Here is a 22,821-nt window from a genome sequence, read left to right as displayed (position 1 = left end):
CATTCTGATGCGGTGATATTTCTCAGACTGCCAGTGATCGTTGCCATAGACACAGAGAGATTGAGACATCATTCCAGAACTGCAGGGCTGTAGTGAGAAGTACAGAGAACATCAACAACCGTTTACACAGAGGTTAGGTACTCAGAAAACACGAAAAGAAGGAACAGCCGTGGTTAACAGCAGCCCCTCCCTGCTGTCACGTTCCAGTTTCTATGGTTCTGCAGTTGGCACCGGCCTTTTCTCTCATTCCATTTATGACATCACAGAACATGTATTGAGTCCCAAACAATGCACTATTCATGACCATTCATCTCTTCAGGTTAGATCACATAACAAATAGCTTATTGTCTCACTAATGACTGAAGTCTTTCCACCCTTCATTTGACGTATCCATTTTTGAAATGTAAAATTCTACCGTTCTTCAGACTCTGTGCATCCTTTCATCTTCCTTTTCTTCTCTCTCTCCTCCTGGATTGACCCCCCCCATTCTTTATGAAACGGTACCCTCTACAACCGTGACCCCACTGTGTCTATTCAGTCTGAACGAGCTCTTTTGATCTTCACCCAGCTTGTAGGAATCATGACACTTCCAACCGTCTGAAGTCTAGTGATGGGACCGCTTTAAAGGCCATTGATCAAATATTCATCTTGGTGTTCTGTTCATGTGTGTTTTTAACTTTGGCCCAGTTGCAGACCTCTGAGATGCTGGTTTTGATGTAGTTTTAATACTCCGTTTCCCTCTCTCCCACTCTCTCCCTCTCTTTCTCCATCTCTCACCCACTCCCTCTACCCCCCCCCTCGCTCTCTCTCTCTCTCTCACTCGCTCTCTCTCTCTCTTACCCCCCAACTCTCCCTCCCTCTCTCTGCTCACTGTTTCTGTAGCCTAGGGTAAAATGTTAATGAGGAGGGCCGCTGTGAAGAGGAGGGTTTGTGGTTCGTTGAGTATGTGAAGTGCAGCAGATTCTGGTGTCAGAATAGTGCTATCTTACACCATGTTGTGGTTATGTTTGGCTCACCAATGGTGATAAAGTTATATCAGATGCACGCCATCATGCACACCTACATCAGACGCACGCACGCACAAACACACACACACTCTCCTCCTAATTGATATGCTCCATCCATCAGGGTCATCAGTGCCTTGTTGATTGCCAGGTTCAGATTCCCGTGCCATTGAAGCGTTTCATTTCCTCCCTGGGCTGTTTATGATGAAGCGTTTCCTGTGGTGACACTTGACAGGAAGGCCCAGTATAAATCATAACACCTTGTGTAGTTCAGCTCTCTGGGGCCCCCTGGTTTACATTCATTATTTATCACAATTCAAAGAGACTTGTATCTCATATATTATCTATAGAACTTCAACATTCACTCGGCCCTTTGTTTGACTCTGCGTCGGGGGAATTTCCTTTCCTGAAGTTCCTTTTCCTGTTTTTCTGTGGATTATTCTGATTTGCAGGTACTGCTAACTGGAAGACAGCACGTCGGGCACAGTATTATTAGTAGTCGGAGCGGAGAGGCTCTCAAGCTTACTGGCTCCACTCTTGGAAAACCTCCTTCCCACTGGGCACACACTGATTGAATCGACATTGTATCCACGTCGTTTTAAATGAAATTACATTGAACCAACGCTGAATAGACATTGAATTGACGTCTGTGCCCAATGGGTTCTCTCAAGTCCCAGATATATGACCCTTTCTTATTTTAGTTGCCTGGTCCTGCCATAGCCTACATCAGTGTTTCCCAACCTAGGGTACTATGGGGTACATGAGTAGACTCATGAGACCATAGGTTTACTGGTAAAATACACATGAGGGGATACTTCAGAGGTACTCCGGGCAGAGCCATCTTCAGTTGGTGGTACAATAACCGAAAAAGATTGGTAACCAACACCAGTGACTGAGTATAGATCACTGTCCCATGTTATGGCTCACTGTTGACCTTTATTGGTATTTCCAGATGTGGCTCAATTTAGTTGGAATACGCTGCTGTGTCAACAGCAATATACCACTTCACTTGAATCCCATTGGTTACAAGCACATCTTATAATAGTGTATTTTAGCTGTCCTTAGATGTTAACTGCTCTGCTCATTAAACTAGCTGGGTTGTGAAGCCCGCGGGTCCTCTGTGTTAATTCTGCTAATGAATTAGTCTCGGTCACATCAGACTTTCATAGAGGTGGCTGGGGGGCAGTGTGTGTGTGTGTGTGTGTGTGTGTGTGTGTGTGTGGGGGGGTTAGAACGGATGAAAGGGAATGTGTCTGTGTGATAGAGAGAAAGTGGGAATGAATGGATGTGGAGGAATGTAATGCTGAGCATGACAGAATGCGTGTCCATTTGAGCGCGTGATCCCCCTACTGTACTGTACAATGTACTGTACGTACCATGCATGCAGTGCTTCTCTGTGGGATGCATGGACATGCTGTGTATCTGTGTGGGATGCATGGACATGCTGTGTATTGCTAGCTGTCCCCCTTGTATTTTCATCTGTGTTTTGAAACTGTCGTTCATAAGCCATCCTATTACTGTAAGATTTAAGTCATTGAGGGGGACAGCTAGCAATACACAACATGTCCATGCATTTGAGCAAGTGCTAATTAGACTATCACCATTTAGTCTAATATTTGTCTCTTTTTTCACTATGTCTAGCTTTCTGTTTTGGATTTACAATTCACAGAGCATGAGTAGGAGCTTACATCACTCAAGGGTGTTTTCACAGATCACTATAGGGTAATAATTAGATGTTCGTGCCTCTTTAGATGACTGGGTTTTAATATTAAAATGTAATGTTGTCTAATTGAATTGCATGCAAATATCTAGTTTCACTCGAGGCTGTTATCGCTGTGTGCAGGGTAGCCTCTCTTTGTCTGCTGCACCCTTTGCCTTCCTCTCCTCTCCTCCATCCCTCCATCCTTCTCTCCCTCCATCCCCTTTTCCCATCCGTCCCTCCCTCTGTCCTGCACATGGGTGACGGGGCTGGGCTGGAGCAGCCTTCTCTCCTGCTCCACCTGCATCTGTTTGCCAGCCCAGAGGGAACTGTGTGTGTGAGTGAGTGAGAGAAGCAGGCTACTGGGGAGAAAGCACGCAGATTGCTTTCCGCTAACTGGATATACTCACCCCCTTTTCTTATAGGGTTCAGCAGTATTTCTTTTAGTTTGATTTTACCAACGTCTTGCTACTAACCTTGGATACAGCTGTTTGTATGACGGCAGAGAGGGGTGTGTAATGATGAGACTGCCTGTTTTTTGTTGTTGATTCAGCATCTATTTCATGGGGGAGAGTGCAGAATCAATCTGAGATCACTGTGTGAATATGTGAGAGTGTGTGTGTGTGCGTGTCTGCATGTGTGCGTGTGTGAGAGAGAGAGAGAGAGAGAGAGAGAGAGAGAGAGAGAGAGAGAGAGAGAGAGAGAGAGAGAGAGAGAGAGAGAGAGAGAGAGAGAGAGAGAGAGAGAGAGAGAGAGAGAGAGAGAGAGAGAGAGAGAGAGAGAGAGAGAGAGAGAGATGCCTGCGTGCACGTACGTGCGTTAGTGAGAGCCCGGGAGGAAGGATGGCTGCTCGTGTCTGAACTGCCTCCATGCTCGCAGGGAAAGGGAAAAGTCAGGGGAGAAAACAGCAGGAGGCGGGGAACAGACGCGGTGCTCTCTTCTCACTGGGGAAGGATTCTGTCCATCGTTTGGGAGGAAAGCTAATCAAAGGGATTTGGCAATGCCTGCAGAGGTGAAAGAGGTAAGTGTTTTGATTTAGTATTTGTTTTCTCTCCACTAGCCTCCCTCTTTTCCCGCTGATGCTTTTCCTACAGGAGCCCAGAGTCCACAGCTGTTCTGTATTCTATTCTATTCGGTAAGCTATAGGCTTCTCTCCTAGTATGAAGGGGAAAGCGTTCTTTTCTCCCCTCAGTCTACTTGTGTGTGCTCAGGGACATGCTCTTAACACCTCTGTTCAGTGTGTATGCTGCAGGACATATGGAGAGGCTGTCAATCATGGTAACATTATGAGAGGAGACTGAGTGATAACCGCCCACAGGGGAATGTGCTGCTGCTGCATACGCTTTTATCACCCAGCACACCGCCAGCAAGCCACTGGAAGTTAGAATTACATTAAATATATCCATGCAAGTATTGAACTGCTCGTTGTCCAGGGGGCTTCCTGGCTCCTGCATCCTGCATAGACAAAGACAAGGGATGAGCGGTGTCCTCATTCTCAATGGAAATGAGTCTTGGCACAGCGGTGGATGAGATGGGATATCCTGATGTCGTCATGCTGTAATGCCTCGCTGCAGTGGCTCTCTGAGGCTGCTGTGACTGGGTAATGCTGTGTTTGGGTAATGTGGACAGAGAATGTTTTCCTCCCACGTCTTGACAACGAAACAAAAACAAGCCAACTTCTTGCCCCTCTAATTTGGAACCCTGGGAGGGGGTCTAATTGTGACAAGTTATTGCTCGGTGTTTACCGCAATGTTGTGCACACAGTCATTTCACATCAAGTACTGGAGCGATACACATTTCTCTCTCCTCTATCTGATGAAGACAAATTGACTGCATTGTCAGTGGTAATTCCAACAGGGTCGCAGCTTCTCCTCTGAGCTACATTAATGTTGAGATAGAGGGCATGCATTTTCTCCCTCCCCTGCATGATTCGTCTATCGTAATGAGCTTGTGACAAGTATTAAATGTGGCTTGCGTCTGGAGTGCCCTTGAGCCGGCCACTAAATCTGAACTCACTCAGCAGAAGATCAGACTGTTGGCCTTTCCACTATAATGTGGTGCAGTCAGCCTTGATTTGACAGTTGGCTGGAACAAGACTCTAATCGTGTCACTTTGTCCCCTGCTTCAGTGCCTCTAACATCTATCTCCTGCATCTCATTTGTAAACAGCAGCAAATCTGTAGACATATGAGGATAGTTGGTTGATGTGATGGAGGAACAGCGTTGGAAGGCTCTGGATCTGTTGAAAGGCTAATCTAAAAACAGGGCCAGGTGGGAATTTCTCACAATCCCTAACCTCCCTATACATCCCTCTTTGCCTCTATCAAACCCTATTACCATATCTCAATCCCTCCATCAAGCTTTCCCTAGAGAACAGAGACACCCTGCCTTTAGTCAGCTAGTTATTTATTTATCTCTGCTCCAATCATTTATCCCTCCAGGGCTGTTTAAGATGGCATTCTCTCTCCCCCTCTCCCCCTCTCCCTCTCTCTCTCTCTCTCTCTCTCTCTCTCTCTCACTCTCTCTCTCACTCTGTCTCTCTCTCCCTCACTCTGTCTCTTTCTCTCTGCTGTGTGTCCACCATGGGGCTTTCATCTCTCCTTCTTTCTCTCTATGACATATTTATTTGCATGAAGATGAGGACATTATGTTTGGGAAATGGAGGCTGCGTGTGAATCAGCTCTCCCATCACATTAATGAGTTTTATAACTGCAGATTCTGAGGACTATTTTACATGCAGCCCCCTACTATTTACCTTGGATTCGTTGAAGTTGGAATACTGTTGAAATCACTTTTATCTACAGTATGTTGGAATACTGTTGAATTCACTTTTATTTACAGTATGTTGGAATACTGTTGAATTAACTTTTATCTACAGTATGTTGGAATACAGTTGAAATCACTTTTATCTACAGTATGTTGGAATACTGTTGAAATTCACTTTTATCTACAGTATGTTGGAATACTGTTGAAATTCACTTTTATCTACAGTATGTTGGAATACTGTTGAAATCACTTTTATCTACAGTATATTGGAATACTGTTGAAATTCACTTTTATCTACAGTATGTTGGAATACTGTTGAAATTCACTTTTATCTACAGTATGTTGGAATACTGTTGAAATTCACTTTTATCTACAGTATGTTGGAATACTGTTGAAATTCACTTTTATCTACAGTATGTTGGAATACTGTTGAAATTCACTTTTATCTACAGTATGTTGGAATACTGTTGAAATCACTTTTATCTACAGTATGTTGGAATACTGTTGAAATTCACTTTTATTTACAATATGTTGGAATACTGTTGAAATCACTTTTATTTACAGTATGTTGGAATACTGTTGAAATTCACTTTTATCTACAGTATGTTGGAATACTGTTGAAATCACTTTTATCTACAGTATATTGGAATACTGTTGAATTGACTTTTATTTACAGTATGTTGGAATACTGTTGAATTCACTTTTATCTACAGTATGTTGGAATACTGTTGAAATTCACTTTTATCTACAGTATGTTGGAATACTGTTGAAATCACTTTTATCTACAGTATATTGGAATACTGTTGAATTTACTTTTATTTACAGTATGTTGGAATACTGTTGAATTAACTTTTATCTACAGTATATTGGAATACTGTTGAAATTCACTTTTATCTACAGTATGTTGGAATACTGTTGAATTAACTTTTATCTACAGTATGTTGGAATACTGTTGAATTAACTTTTATCTACAGTATGTTGGAATACTGTTGAATGAACTTTTATTTACAGTATGTTGGAATACTGTTGAAATTCACTTTTATCTACAGTATGTTGGAATACTGTTGAAATCACTTTTATCTACAGTATATTGGAATACTGTTGAAATTCACTTTTATCTACAGTATGTTGGAATACTGTTGAAATTCACTTTTATCTACAGTATGTTGGAATACTGTTGAAATGCACTTTTATCTACAGTATGTTGGAATACTGTTGAAATTCACTTTTATCTACAGTATGTTGGAATACTGTTGAAATCACTTTTATCTACAGTATGTTGGAATACTGTTGAAATTCACTTTTATTTACAATATGTTGGAATACTGTTGAAATCACTTTTATTTACAGTATGTTGGAATACTGTTGAAATTCACTTTTATCTACAGTATGTTGGAATACTGTTGAAATTCACTTTTATCTACAGTATGTTGGAATACTGTTGAAATCACTTTTATCTACAGTATATTGGAATACTGTTGAATTGACTTTTATTTACAGTATGTTGGAATACTGTTGAATTCACTTTTATCTACAGTATGTTGGAATACTGTTGAATTAACTTTTATTTACAGTATGTTGGAATACTGTTGAATTAACTTTTATCTACAGTATGTTGGAATACTGTTGAATTTACTTTTATTTACAGTATGTTGGAATACTGTTGAATTCACTTTTATCTACAGTATGTTGGAATACTGTTGAATTAACTTTTATTTACAGTATGTTGGAATACTGTTGAATTAACTTTTATCTACAGTATGTTGGAATATTGTTGAATTAACTTTTATCTACAGTATGTTGGAATACTGTTGAATTTACTTTTATTTACAGTATGTTTCTGTAAGGGCTCGATTCAATCCATATCGCAGAAGTTCAGCACTATAGCGAGATCGGAATTGAAAGGCTATGTTCCCATGTTCGTAGAGAATGCATTCATGGTAAAACCCTGCATATGTCATCTCAATTGGAAATATCACTTTTATCCTCATTGAATCGACCCCTTACAGGCAAACCTGGTATTTCCATTTGTTCCTGCACAGTAAGATTGAGAGCACTTTCATTTAGAATGGTGAGATATGATGCAATGCATTTTATGTCAGATTATCTGCTTGTTTGCAAGAGATATTGGCACATAAATCAATGGAGTTCTGCTCATTAACATGTTGAATAAGATCTCAGATTCAGACACCCTTGGGTATTAGTATGTGATCAAAACAGAATCTTCTATGTCTGAACACTATTTACGATGCTAAAGCAAGTCAACATTAATTATGGGTACTTTTGTTCATATTTTATGCCTCTTTAGTCTCTTTATAGATCAATTTGAAGTTGTTTATGTTTTATATTCAATAGATTCCTAGTTTGGGGAAATGCAATCCCCAAGTTAACTTAAATAAATAAGCATAAATCAGTAAATGACTCTGTGTGTCTCAGGCTAGCTGCTGGAAAGGGCTGATTAAATACAGGACATTGTTATATCTCAGTACTTATGCCAAACCATTCCTCCTCATTAATCCACATAATGACATCGTTACTCTTTTAACAAATCAAGTCTCTCAGCACCTGAACCTCCAAAATGGCCACACATCAGTATGGAAAGGCTGAATAGCTTTGTGTCTTACACTATACAGTGAGGGGGTGTTTGAAAGAGAGGGCTTAAAAATGAACAATATGCGAGCAGTCAGCAGTGGAAGTGAAAGGTCAGCAGAATGGCAGCTGCAGATTGGTCCACGGGGTGAGAGGGCCTCAAGAGAGGTCAAACAAACGCTGATTTAATTAAACAGGTGGAACTCATTCTCACATTTAGATAATACCCTCTCTCTCACTGTCCTGTCACCTTTAGTTTGTCTTTATTTCTCCCTCTCTTTACAAAGGATACTGGGCACTCTCCCTCTTCTTCTCTTTCTATCTCTATCTCTCTCTCTCTCTCTCTCTCTCTCTCTCTCTCTCTCTCTCTCTCTCTCTCTCTCTCTCTCTCTCTCTCTCTCTCTCTCCCTCCTCTCCCTCTCTCTCTGTCTTCCTCTTCTATTTCGCTCTCTATCTCCCTCTCCTCTCTCTCTCCCTCTCCTCTCTCTCTTGTTCCCTCTCTCTCTCTCTCTCTCTCTCTCTCTCTCTGTCTCTCTGTCTCTCTCTCTCTCTCTCTCTCTCTCTCTCTCTCTCTCTCTCTCTCTCTCTCTCTCTCTCTCTCTCTCCTCTCTCCTCTCTCTCGTATTCCCTCTCTCTCTCTCTCTCTCTCTCTCTCTCTCTCTCTCTCTCTCTCTCTCTCTCTCTCTCTCTCTCTCTCTCTCTCTCTCTCTCTCTTTGTCTCTCGCTCCCTCTCCTCTCTCTCTTCTTCTCTCTCTCTCTTATTCTCTCTCTCTCTCTCTCTCTCTGTCTCTCTCTCTCTATCTCCCTCTCTCTCTTATTCTGTCTCTCTCTCTATCTCCCCCTCTCTCCCTCTCTCTCTCTCTCTCTCTCTCTCTCTCTCTCTCTCTCTCTCTCTCTCTCTCTCTCTCTCTCTCTCTCTCTCTCTCTCTCTCTCTCTCTCTCTCTCTCTCTCATTCTCTCTCTCTCTCTCTCTCTCTCTCTCTCTCTCTCTCTCATTCTCTCTCTCTCCCTCTCTCTCTCTCTCTCTCTCTCTCTCTCTCTCTCCCTCTCTCTCTCCCTCTCTCTCTCTCTCTCTCTCTCTCTCTCTCTCTCTCTCTCTCTCTCTCTCTCTCCCTCTATCTCTATCTCCCTCTCCTTCTCTTTTGCTCTCTATCTCCCTCTCTCGCTCTCTCTCTTCTCTTTTGCTCAATCTCCCTCTCTTGCTCACCCTCTCTCTCTCTCTCTATCTCTCTCTATCTCCTCTCCTCTCCTCTCCTTCCTCTCCTCTCCTTCCTCTCTCTCTCTCTCTCTCTCTCTCTCTCTCTCTCTCTCTCTCTCTCTCTCTCTCTCTCTCTCTCTCTCTCTCTCTCTCACTCACTCTCTTTCTCTGTGAAACGTTCTCTCCTACACTTAGGATGTCTAACTAAATGTCTTCTCTTTGCTGTGTATCAAACTCTCGACCCTGCACTTGGTCTGTACTAGGATATGTCTCCAACCCTCTACCCTGTGCTATGTGCTTGCCTGCTGCGTAGGAGTGTGTATCTAACGCTTTCCTCTGTTGTGTAGGAGCAGATCCCAGAGGGGTCCTCGTCTCTGTCGGCTATAACCCTGGAGACCAAGGAATCACATGTGGAGTCTGCAGACGATGACCTGAACACACCCACCTCCAACTCCTCTGTTGTCACCTCCACCAATGGCAGCTCCACTGCGGAGACAGAGGCACCACAACACACAGAGGTTCCCACTCTTCAATATATTGATCCCCTATGGACTATTTACTTAATTTAGCAATCAGTCATCGTCTAAGCTCAGCCAGTTGATCTCTACAGTACATCTCTCCCAGGATCATACTGTAATCATTATCTACTGGAATCTGAAGCATGGATTAATCCTCCATTATATCTCCAATAAAACACCATCCCTGTGCATTACGATTTATGTCAGAACAATGGGAAACAATAACTATATAGTGTAATACATCTGCAGCTGTGGTGAACCATGATGTGTTTTTAATCCTAACCATCCGCCAGAAACAAATTACCATTCAACAGAATGTAAATCTAAAGGCCCCAGACAGCTTTTTGAACTGAAGGCTGTATTGTGCCAAGCTGCCAGAATTTCCCTTGGGGAAGTAGCAGCTAACACTATTGTATCTCAGGCCCAGAGAATGCCACAAAGCTTATCCTAGTGTAGAATTTCCACAAAACTATTCATCAGACTATTTGAGTCATCTAACGTCATACATATTTACATCATGTTCATAGTTGTGCAAGATAAAAACACAGATTGCGTGTTGGTCTTGGTGGTTGTGAAACTGTTAACATCAAAATCCACTTCCATCAAACAGACCATTTTAATTTCCTGCAATTTACTCTAGTACTCAACAGTAGCTGGACCTCAGCTTGTTTCATCACAGTCCAATCTAAACTCATTTCCAACTGGGGAAATACATTATTCACTGGCAGCCAAGCAGAATGAATTATCTACTCGCCTACTTCAAAGCCAGAAATCTGTTGTAATAAAAATGATGGATAATTCCTGTGAGACGAGAGCTTGTGGGGGATTTTTTGGTTTGTTTAATGCAGGGTTAAATGTTTATCAAACTGTGCCATTTTGTGCTCTCTGCTGTTGGGGAAAAAAGTTAGTAGTCGATTGGGTGGTAGTATCGATAAACGTGGATGTGGTTATTTGAGGCAGTGAGTGCAGCTTTGGGATGGCGTCTCATAGACTTGGCTGAGGCTGTGATGGAGATGGAATATTAGATCCCACAGTTGAGGCAGTCTGACTGGTGTATTGAAATGAACGATATGCCTTCCTCCCTACAGGACCCCAAGGCTGTGGAACTGGCGAATGACCAGGCAGACACTCCGAACACCCCAGACACACCCACCCCACAGCTTCCCCCAGCCCCACAGCATCCCCCTGTTACCCAGGTTCCCATGTGTCCAGACAACCAATCTCTGCAGCCCAGCCCCCTGACCAACGTCCAACACTCTGAGTACCTCACCCCCCTTATCACAACCACTGCTACCATCACCACTCTCCCCCCTCCGTACAACAACACAGACCGTGATCCCAACACAGAGATCCCTGAGAGGCAGAACAGCATCTACACCCTCCCCGACACTCCCTTTCCTGGCCTTGGAGGTGATATGTGTTCTGGGTATGGCAGCCTGTCTCGAGGAGGTGTCCAGCATAGCTCCCTCCACACCTACTGGCCCTCCAGGAACTACCAGACCCAGCCCGGAGGCCACTACACCCTGCCCCTACCCAGGGACAACTACGGCCAGGTGGGCCTGACTAACCAGACCGAGGGGGAAGGACCAGGGGACGCCCAGGAAGTAAAGGCTGACTACCCCACCTCCAGCTACGCCACCCTGGGGGGAATCCACTATCTCAGACCCATCACTACCATGGAGCTCCTGATGGAGCCGTCCAGAACCAGGTTAGGATATGGGCTAGCTAGTTCGGCACATGCATGACAGTAGAACTCCCTAGCAGCATATCCAAGCTAAAAAGACTGGTGACCTTGTTATGTCAGCACTATGGAAAGGTGATGGAATCCATTGATTCAAAGTCAAGTCCTTTATTCCCATTCAAAGGAGTTATTTACATTCAGAGAATGGACAGTAGAAAAAGGAAATCTATTGTGTGGCGCGCAAATATCTATAAACCTCTCTGTAAATCAGTTTACCCTTGACAAGACAGGGCATTGATTTTTTTTTGCAGTGTGTAGGTAGTCATTTGAAAATGAGGACACATTCTGTGTATTGTTTGCTACTGACCAATGGAACAGTCCAGTACACGATCATTATCTTCATTCACCACATAAATGCTGTTTTCAGTGAAGAGATAACCCCGTAGAGTACACTTCACCATACACTGACCCTCAAAATCCGATTATGTAGCTTATGGACACATTTAAAAGAAAAAGAAAAGAAAAGAGGAGATTTAGAAAATTCTACTATACGACTCAACACAGCTCAGTATGGCTTGAAACTGCACGAGTGGACTTCTGTACATTGCGTTCCATAGTGCTGAGCCTCAGTGGGAGCTTCTAGCTGCTGTAGTCCATGTGGTGGGGCGAGACAGATGGCCAGCAGTTTAGGAGCAGGTGGTAACAATCAGGGGAGGCCACCAGTCAATAAATAAGGAGGTTACACCTGTATCACTGACTGACAGCAGCACTTTCCTCAGCTTGTAAGCTGTCAATGAGCTGTTTACAGAGGATACTTAGCTATCAAGGGCCCCGTCACTTCCAACGCCTGTCTTCTGCTCTCTCTCTTTCTCTCCATCTATCTGAAACTCAAGCTGTCCAGATAAAATATCTGTTTGCACAACTATTCAGAGAACACATCAAATTGCTTTCTGTGCTTTCTGTGCATTCTGTCTGTCTTTACATATAGGCCCATCTCTTGTCCTTGTCTCAGCCCCCCCCACACACACTTAACCTCTCCTTCACTCTCTATTTCTCCAGAGGGGGATACGAGGAGGCCCTCATGTCCCAGGTGGACGGAGACCCCACCTCCTTCTTCCAGGCCATGTCCAGGGCCCAGATGCTACAGTTTCCCCACAAGCGCTGCAGCATGGTCAGCCTGGACAGCATCCGTAAGGACCCCCGCTGGAGGGACCCCAACCTGAGGGAGGTCATCACAATGCTCAGCCACCCCATGGACCCGGTCAAGTCCAACGCCGCCGCCTACTTGCAGCACCTGTGCTACGAGAACGACCACATGAAGCAGGACGTCAGGCAGCTGAAGGGGGTTCCAGTACTGGTGGGCCTCCTGGACCACCCTAAAGCCGAGGTCCACCGCAAGGCCTGTGGAGCCCTGAGGAACATCTCCTATGGGAAAGACCACCACAACAAGGTGGCCATCAAGAACTGTGACGGCATCCCTGCCCTGGTCAGACTGCTGAGAAAGTCCAGTAACATGGAGGTCAGAGAGCTGGTCACAGGTACAGTGAGCCTATGACAAAAGATTCACCCTGATTACCCAAACACCTTGTGTATAGCATTCGGACAAATCGCGTATACTTTTTTACCTATAGGGACCCTGTGGAACCTCTCCTCCCATGAGCCTCTGAAGATGATGATTATCAACAACGGGCTCCAGACACTGACTGATGAGGTCATCATCCCCCACTCTGGCTGGAGGAGAGACCCTACTGAGCACTCCAGACCCCAGGAGACAGAGTGGACCACCGTGTTCAAGAACACCTCAGGATGTCTCAGGCAAAGTATAGCAGCTACATAGATGAAAAGATAATGGAACCTTACACAAGAACTATTTCAGGGTTCATTGCTCCCTAAATTGGACGTTTCTATATTGGACGTAATGGTAAATGAGATACTGATAGCGGTGCTATGCTAACTTCATCCGCACCACTAATAGAGCTGTGTTCCCCCAGGAATGTGAGCTCAGATGGGGCAGAGGCTCGGCAGAGACTGAGGGAGTGTGAGGGGCTGGTGGACGCACTCCTCCATGCCCTTCAGTCAGCTGTCGCACACAAGGAGACCGACAATAAGGTGAACGCAGACACAGTTGAGCACATGTAAATCCCAATGAAAACACTATAGCCAGAATGAGAATCAGACCCTCCCTATATTCTATGCATCTGCTGTCTGTGATGAGCATCTTTGTGTTGTTTATCCTCCTCTCTCTCAGTCGGTAGAGAACTGTGTCTGCATCCTGAGAAACCTCTCCTACCACGTCCACAAAGAGGTGCCGGGGGCGGAGAGATTTCAGGAACCCGTGGCCAATCAGGTGCCAGGGTTAGGAGGGAACCAGAAGAAAAAGAAGGAGGCAGACTGTTTTGGAGGGAAGAAGCCAAAGGGTGAGTTGAATCTGACCTCATGATGGCGCTATATGAATGGTTGTCAAGCAGTTTGCACAACACGTAATACGCAGTAGAATTGTGGGATTTCTGGTGTGTACTCTGTGTTGCTATACTGTCTTCCTTATTTATCTTTTGTTTTGTTTCCTTCCATCCCCATTCAATAGAGGAGTGGTTCAGTCAAAGTAAGTCTGTCTGAATTAATGATATTTGACAATCTGAAAATCCATAATAATGTTCTGTCAACTATGAGAAACCAGGACCTCTATGGTTGCTTGCAATTTTGTCTGCCTCAAGACCTGAGCTTCAATGGAAGACCTAGGGTTTTCTGACACATTGTTAGAAAAGATTTCTACACATTCCATGTCTCTATACACTTTGCATGTTTTGATCTTTCCTATTTATTGTGTGTGTGTGTGTGTGTGTGTGTGTGTGTGTGTGTGTGTGTGTGTGTGTGTGTGTGCGTGCGTGCGCGTGTGTGCGTGTGTGCGTGTGCGTGGTTGCGTGTGTGTGTGTGTTTTGTCTAGGCTGGAGAAATGGACCAAGTGATAAAAAATATGGTACTCTGGATTTACCCAAATGCACAGAACCAATGAAAGGTATGGAACATCTTTAGGGATCTGTGGATTGGTCAAGATTCAAGACATGCATTTATGTAACTTCTAGATGCATTCCAAAGACGTACGTTGTATAAAGCCTTAACCTTTGGCATTAGGCATTTGGAAAGAGGGTATTCGTGGATGATGTAGAATAGTTTCCAATGTGTTGTACTGTCTTGTGTGGTTGGATTGTATTTGAAACATTCAGAGATAACAATAGGTTGTCTGAATGTTTTGGCAGAACTACATGGTCCATACAAACGTACCATGTGTCAGTTACTGTATGAGTACAATACAATATGCAATAGCTTGGTGGGAATGCTGTGGCAACTCAAGAGACTTATACTGTGAATACTGTACTTCTGTGTTTGAGATGGAGCAGTATAGACAGCTAGTAGAGCTTATATTCAGCATCAAATGAAGGGACGATTGAATGCATTTTGTGCCACAATGTGATGATAAGGCACTATAGCTGCCTTTTTTATGTCAAATATAATGTGTAATATCACAGACTATTGACAGGATTCTAAACTAGTCATTGACATTCAGAAGTTCCAACAGAAGATTATACCTTAGTAAAAAAGAGAGTTGTATAACTGAATAGATTATACCTTAGTAAAAAAGAGAGTTGTATAACTGAATAGATTATACCTTAGTAAAAAAGAGAGTTGTATAACTGAATAGATTATACCTTAGTAAAAAAGAGAGTTGTATAACTGAATAGATTATGCCTTAGTAAAAAAGAGAGTTGTATAACTGAATAGATTATACCTTAGTAAAAAAGAGAGTTGTATAAATGAATAGATTATACCTTAGTAAAAAAGAGAGTTGTATAACTGAATAGATTATACCTTAGTAAAAAAGAGAGTTGTATAACTGAATAGATTATACCTTAGTAAAAAAGAGAGTTGTATAACTGAATAGATTATACCTTAGTAAAAAAGAGAGTTGTATAACTGAATAGATTATACCTTAGTAAAAAAGAGAGTTGTATAACTGAATAGATTATACCTTAGTAAAAAAGAGAGTTGTATAACTGAATAGATTATACCTTAGTAAAAAAGAGAGTTGTATAACTGAATAGATTATACCTTAGTAAAAAAGAGAGTTGTATAACTGAATAGATTATACCTTAGTAAAAAGAGAGCGTTGTTTAACTGAATAGATTATACCTTAGTAAAAAAGAGAGTTGTTTAACTGAATAGATTATACCTTAGTAAAAAAGAGAGTTGTATAACTGAATAGATTATACCTTAGTAAAAAGAGTTGTATAACTGAATAGATTATACCTTAGTAAAAAGAGAGTTGTATAACTGAATAGATTATACCTTAGTAAAAAAGAGAGTTGTATAACTGAATAGATTATACCTTAGTAAAAAAGAGAGTTGTATAACTGAATAGATTATACCTTAGTAAAAAAGAGAGTTGTATAACTGAATAGATTATACCTTAGTAAAAAAGAGAGTTGTATAACTGAATAGATTATACCTTAGTAAAAAAGAGAGTTGTTTAACTGAATAGATTATACCTTAGTAAAAAAGAGCGTTGTTTAACTGAATAGATTATACCTTAGTAAAAAAGAGAGTTGTTTAACTGAATAGATTATGCCTTAGTAAAAAAGAGAGTTGTTTAACTGAATAGATTATACCTTAGTAAAAAAGAGAGTTGTTTAACTGAATAGATTATGCCTTAGTAAAAAAGAGAGTTGTATAACTGATTAGATTATACAACTCTCTTATATATGGCATTGGAATATAATCAGATACATGAATATACATATACAGACAAAATCATTCCCTGAGCATGGTTGATGTCTTTTGATGTAGAAGTCCAGACAGGTTTAGAGGGAAGGTTTGGTCGTGGCCCACCAGAATTTGTGTGAGAAGGTTTCTGATGACACAGGGAACGGGCACTGCTCGATGGACCTGTGTGGCCAGTCAGGTATTATACAGGTCTGTAGAAAATCTTATACCCTCCACAGAACCTGCGTGTCTGGCTGTGGAGCCATCCCACACTCCTGCCTGCGGCTGCAATCAATGTGATAAGAAGGTTACATACCTAGGTCAGGATTAGACAGCACGTAAGTCTCCCAGCCAGAGGCAGCCTATCAGCATCTTCGGCTTCAGCTGGCTGAATATCATTGGAAAGCCTCTGGAGGGCGGCCTGTGAGAGAATTCCTGAGTATTTGGATTCCTTCTATACTCCAGCATGACTACTGGGGATGTGTGTGTAGCTAGAAGCCTCTCACTCCGGTAGAATAATACAGTCTGTGAATATTGTTGAAGTGAGTGGTGGTACCGTTTGTAGCAGACAAGAGCGCACAGAGAGCTGATAAGAGTTGGAGCCCGAAGCGCCCATTGGTTAATAATGCAATAGTGATCCATGTTTACATGTAGTTGGGGTGTTTGCGTGAAAGTTTGGAGTTGGAAAATACATTTTGTTTTCTTTATGCATTTGTAATATCATGTACAGTCCACATCCCTTTTGCAAAGGCAGAATATTCCTTCAACATAAAAGCAGTGTGAATATCTAAAATGTACACACACAAACATGGCTGAGCTTTAATTATCTATGTTGTGTACATTATACTGTATAGTCTTTCTGAAATACTAAGCCAATAATCATTTTGAGCTTCATAACCTAACTGTGTAAGCCTACATATATTCTCTAGAGCAGTGGTTCCCGAAATTGTTATAGTCCTGTACCCCTTCAAACATCCAACCTCCAGCTGCGTACCCCCTCTAGCATCAGGGTCAGCACTCTCTCAAATGTTGTTTTATTAAACATAAGAATGCGTGTGAGTTTGTCACAACCCGGCTCGTGAAAAATGACAAAGAGGGCACAAATAATAATATAATAATAATCAATAATTTTGCTCTTAGCCATCTTACATATACAACCTTATTTGTTTATCAAAAATTGTGAATAACTCACCACGGGTTAATGAGAAGGGTATGCTAGAAAGGATGCACATAACGCTGCAATATTGGGTTGTATTGGAGAGAGTCTCAGTCTTTTTCCACACACAGTCTGTGCCTGTATTTAGTTTTCATGCTAGTGAGGGCCGAGAATCCACTCTCATATAGGTACGTGGTTGCAAAGGGCATCAGTGTCTTAACAGCGCGGTTTGCGCAGGATACTCTGAGCGCAGCACTATCCAGAAATCTGGCAGTGGCTTCTGATTAAATTCAAGAACCGCTTGTTGCAATTTCGATGAGGCTCTCTTGTTCAGATATTGGTAAGTGGACTGGAGGCAGGGCTTGAAAGGGGTAACAAATCCAGCTGTTTGTGTCATCTGTTTCGGGAAAGTACCTGTGTAATTGCGCACCCAACTCACTCAGGTGCTTCGCTATATCACATTTGACATTGTCCGTAGCCTTGTTTCATTTGCACACAAAAAAATCATACAATGATGGAAAGACCTGCGTGTTGTCCTTGTTAATGCAGACAGAGAAGAGCTCCAACTTCTTAACCATAGCCTCAATTTTGTCCCACACGTTGAATATAGTTGCGGAGAGTCCCTGTAATCCTAGATTCAGATCATTCAGGTGAGAAAAACCATCACCCAGACAGGCCAGTCATGTGAGAAACTCATCATCATCCAAACAGTCAGACAAGTGGAAATGATGGTCAGTAAAGAAAACTTTAAGCTCGTCTCTCAATTATAAAAAACGGTGTCAATACTTTGCCCCTCGATAACCAGCGCACTTCTTCTGTATGTTGTAAAAGCGTTACATGGTCGCTGCCCATATCATTGCATAGTGAGGAAAATAGTTCAGGGGCCTTGCTTTAATAAAGTTAACCATGTTCACTGTAGTGTCCAAAATTATCTTTCAAGCGGTCAGGTATTTCCTTGGCAGCAAGAGCCTCTCGGGGGATGCTGCAGTGTGTCCAAGTGGCGTCGGGAGCAACTGCTTGGACGCGCATTACCACATTGTCTCCCTGTCATGGCTTTTGCGCCATCAGAACAGATTCCAACACATCTTGACCACCAAAGTCAATTTGATGTCACAAAGCTGTCCAGTACTATAAAAATATCCTCTCCTCTTGTCCTGGTTTCTAGTGGTTTGCAGAAGAGGATGCCTTCCTTAATTGACGCCCCATAAATGTAACCGCCATATACCAGGAGCTGTGCCAGGCCCGCCACGTCTGTTGACTCTGTAATGCTTAGAATTCACTGGCTTGTATGCGAAGCAGTAGTTGTTTCAAAACATATCCTGCCATGTCACTGATACGTCGTGAAACAGTGTTGTTTGATGAAGGCATTCTTATTAATGTTTTTTATACACAAAAGTAATCTTAATTCTGTCTCAAAAAACTCTTGAGGCTTATTTTTCAAATTGGAGTGTTTTGTTTCTAAATGTCTGCGCAAGAGTGAAGGTTTCATCGAGTTGTGAGATAGTACTTTTGCAAGTATAACACACTGTGGCTGAGGAAAGGCACTACTCCCAATCAACGTAGTTCTCACCATCTTTGCGCCTCTTCGATGTTGTTCGTGCTTTCCCGGGTAAGGGAGCAGTAGCTCTTCGGCTGCATCAGATTCACAACTGTCAGTGTCCATGCTAGCTGGCCTAACAACAAATGTAAAATTACAGCTTGTGTCATCGACAGTAGAGTGCTAGCAGCAGTACTACCAGTAGAGCTGGTATGTGTCTCTATGGACTCTGGCCTTACTTTTTTTGAACCATTTATCAATTTTCGAGCCAACAGAATGAGCAGCAGTGTCGTTTGGCTACATATGGACCATTAGTGGAATTCCCGTGAGAGTAATTGGATGTTGGATGTTAATTATTTGACTAGGCTACCTGTATTTGACATTGACATAATTGCCCAATTTCGTGGTATCCAATTGTTGTAGTTACTGTCTTGTCTCATCGCTACAGCTTCCGCATGGTCTCGGGAGAGGCGAAGGTTGAGAGACATGCGTCCTCCGAAACACAACCCAACCAAGCCGCACTGCTTCTTAACACAGGGCACATCCAACCCGGAAGCAAGCCACACCAATGTGTCAGAGGAAACACCGTACACCTAGCAACCTGGTCAGCGTGCACTGTGCCCGGCCCGCCACAGGAGTCACTAGTGTGCAATGAGACAAGGATATCCCTGCCGGCCAAACCCTCCCTGACCCGGACGACGCTAGGCCAATTGTTTGCCGCCTCATGGGCCTCCCGGTCGTGACAGAGCCTGGGCTCGAACCCAGAGTCTCTGGTGGCACAGCCTTAGGCCACTGCGCCACCCGGGAGGCCCTTGACATTTACATTTTTGGCAATGAAACGAGGCTACTCCGGGGAGAAAAAAACCTCACCCAAATGTAAAATATAGATGGACTGTTTGAAAATGTGAAGAATTTAAAAAAAAGTTTCATAGGAAACTGCACTGCATTTTTCATATTGTCCAGCTTAGAGTCTTCTCACTTTGGCCACAAAACTCCAAGCTGTCTGAAAATGTATACTCTACTACATAAAACAAACAGTATGGGACAAGTAATCCGTTTTTATCTCATCTGTGTTTCACTATGAAGTCTGAAATGAGCTTTTTAAGTGCTTAACTGTATGTGCTGGTTACTGATCCAACCTTCTGTTGACTGGTGCCTTGAAAACCACTGTGTCTCATCATACCAGTTCCAATGTATCTGAGAGTTCTCTGTGCTTCTCTCTCTCTCCCTTCCCCCTCGTTCCCTCCCTCCCTCCCTCTCTGTAGGTCTGGAGCTGCTTTACCAGCCAGAGGTTGTGAGGCTGTACCTGTCTCTCCTCACTTGCAGTCAGAACCACAACACCCTGGAGGCAGCAGCCGGAGCGCTGCAGAACCTCGCTGCAGGACACTGGGCTGTGAGTGAAGGGCAATCGTAGAAGCAGTTGATCTGAGGCTGTGGGAGAACAGACTGTTTGTTTCTCATCCCCTTTCTCTTTCTCTCTCTCCCTCTTGCTCTCTGTGTGAAGGGTTGATTAAGTGTGATGGAATTGTGGTTGAAAAACAATAATGTGTATAAAAGTATGAGTATGTATTAATAATCATAAGTAGCACAATAGGACTTTACAAAATGTCATATATTACACCCTTCTATTATTCTCTCTCTCTGTGCCTTTGCTCAAAGTGGTCCAGTTACATCCGGGCCACAGTGAGGAAGGAGAAAGGTCTGCCTGTCCTGGTGGAGCTACTGCGTTCGGATGGTGATAAAGTGGTCCGGGCTGTAGCTATTGCTCTCCGCAACCTGGCCATAGATCGCCGCAACAAAGACCTCATAGGTACATAGACGTGCACGCACGCACACACGCACGCACGCGCACACACACACACACACACACACACACACACACACACACACACACACACACACACACACACACACACACACACACACACACACACACACACACACACACACACACACACACACACACACACACACACACACACACACACACACACACACACACACACAGGTGATTTGACCATTTTCTTTTCCCCACAGGAAGTTATGCCATGAGGGACCTGGTCAGTAACCTGCCCTGTGGTCAACAGAGGCCAGCCAAGAACCTGGAAGGGGACACAGTGGTGGCCATTCTGAACACTATCCATGAGATCATCTCAGACAGCCCTGAGAACGCCCGAGGTCTCATACAGGGCCACGCCATCCAGAAACTGGTAGCCATCAACAAGACAAGGTAGATTTTCATAGCATAATATCTTATATAATGGTTGGTTTCAATTGGCTAGATGCTCAGTCCACAGTGCTGTGCTTTCTCCTTTACGCTGGCCCTGGTTGATTCTGTTGTTTCTTTGCTAGCCAATCTGGGAGAGAGACCAAAGCAGCATCTCATGTCCTGCAGACAGTGTGGGCTTACAAGGACCTAAGAAACAGTCTCTACAAGGGAGGCTGGAACAAGAGCCACTTTAAGGTATGGCATGGCATGCTGTAGAAGGCTGTATTCCCCATTCACTACACAGTCCAAATGGGTGGCACAAACACAACTATGTTATTGATTTGTAACTTGAGCACTGTATGGGACAACATTAGTTCCTAATGGCATACTGTGTGTTCTCTCTTTTTTTACTCTCAGCCAACAACTAGTGGAATGCCCAAAAAACTCAAGAGCGGAAAGTCAGGCTATGATGACATCACACTGCCTCTGATGGAGAAAAATCAAGGTCACCATGAGACTGTAGCTTCAGCATAAGTGTGGGTGTGCCTATTCCTTGTTTGTCATTTGAATGTAAAATGGCCTTTGTTTATTGTATTCTCTCTGTCTTTCCCACAGATGGATACTCCACTGTGGAGCAAGGGGACAGAGTGGGTGATGGGCCAGGCCACATGATGGAGAGAGAGCCTCTCCAGGTCAGTAACAATGTGCAGAGCGCCTTACTATATGTACGGCCAGGAGTTCTTCAATGGGCACTCACATTTAACTAAACACACACTCACATTTTGTTGTAGAGTATCCCAGAGAGGAAGCACTTCATCCGGGCTGGAAGGCCTGCAGTGGGCCTGGTGGAGCGCAAACCTCCACCCCTCGACTCCTGGGTCTGAGACTGGTAGAAGAGTTTGTAGTGCAGGTAAATCCAATTTCACTGAACTATTTTAGGAATGATGTTTTACACGTCGGTGTGATGCATGTCCTTTGTCTTTTTTCTTTTTTTTGCAGGAGATGTGCTGGTAAAAGAGGAAGTGAAACGTCAACATTTGTGGAGGTCATTGTGGTGTTTATCCTTTAGATGGACATTCTGTCGGTCAACTCACCATTTAGGACAACATGGTTTATTCTCAGTAAATAAGAATAGAGTGAATATGGACTGGCATTTACATTTTCAATGTGAAACTCTGACTGGTGTTGATCAGAGCCTCTCCTACTTAGAAAATAAATAAACGTGCACATACTGGACAGCGGGATGAGTGGAGTGACACAGCTGAATGTAGGCCAGGAAGTTAGGATTTGTCAAAACATTTTGGTTTTATTTACCTGACCCGCCCTACTCTAGAATTAACATGTTGTATTGTTTTACTCCTGCAAGGTGTGCATCCGTTTTATGTGAGAGACTAGTTGGAAATGGGATTGTACATGTGTAATAAAATATTGTTAATATTCTAAATTAAGGCATTTATATTGTAATATTCATGTTATTTATTAACAGTTGTGAACGTTATCTTGTCACCACAAATACAATGGATACCTCCATATAATAATATACTAAGTAATAGTGCCATTTATTAAGGAGCTGACTCGATGACTTTGCTTTATGCAGTGTTTGTTCTTGCATCGCGATGTTAAATTGATAATGTTAGCAAATAAAATCCATAATTTCTCATACAACTTCTCAACGTTATATGGACTTCATTTATACTGTATTTTCTG

General features: G+C 43.0%; 1 protein-coding gene across 2 annotated transcripts; it reads left to right on the top strand.

Moving 5' to 3' along the window:
- The first annotated feature begins 3,474 nt into the window (after positions 1–3,474).
- LOC118387720 (splicing regulator ARVCF-like) lies at positions 3,475–22,767 on the top strand. Of its 2 annotated transcripts, XM_035776370.2 has the most exons (17): positions 3,475–3,724; positions 9,603–9,773; positions 10,862–11,481; positions 12,514–12,992; positions 13,086–13,269; positions 13,446–13,563; positions 13,703–13,871; positions 14,039–14,056; positions 14,399–14,470; positions 20,171–20,298; positions 20,565–20,715; positions 20,943–21,135; positions 21,258–21,369; positions 21,532–21,619; positions 21,730–21,806; positions 21,906–22,024; positions 22,114–22,767. In XM_035776370.2, the coding sequence occupies exons 1-16, from the start codon at positions 3,704–3,706 to the stop codon at positions 21,996–21,998; spliced, it is 2,694 nt and encodes an 897-aa protein (XP_035632263.2). In that variant the 5' UTR covers positions 3,475–3,703; the 3' UTR covers positions 21,999–22,024; positions 22,114–22,767. The 2 variants fall into 2 exon arrangements, 1 of the variants encoding a protein (XP_035632263.2); XR_008143264.1 differs by lacking the exon at positions 22,114–22,767 and having other exon boundaries at positions 21,532–21,650; positions 21,906–21,967.
- Positions 22,768–22,821: the final 54 nt, after the last annotated feature.

This window comes from Oncorhynchus keta, chromosome 9 (genome assembly GCF_023373465.1).
Source record: "Oncorhynchus keta strain PuntledgeMale-10-30-2019 chromosome 9, Oket_V2, whole genome shotgun sequence".
NCBI lineage: Eukaryota > Metazoa > Chordata > Actinopteri > Salmoniformes > Salmonidae > Oncorhynchus > Oncorhynchus keta.
This window is presented reverse-complemented; position numbering and strand designations above follow the sequence as displayed.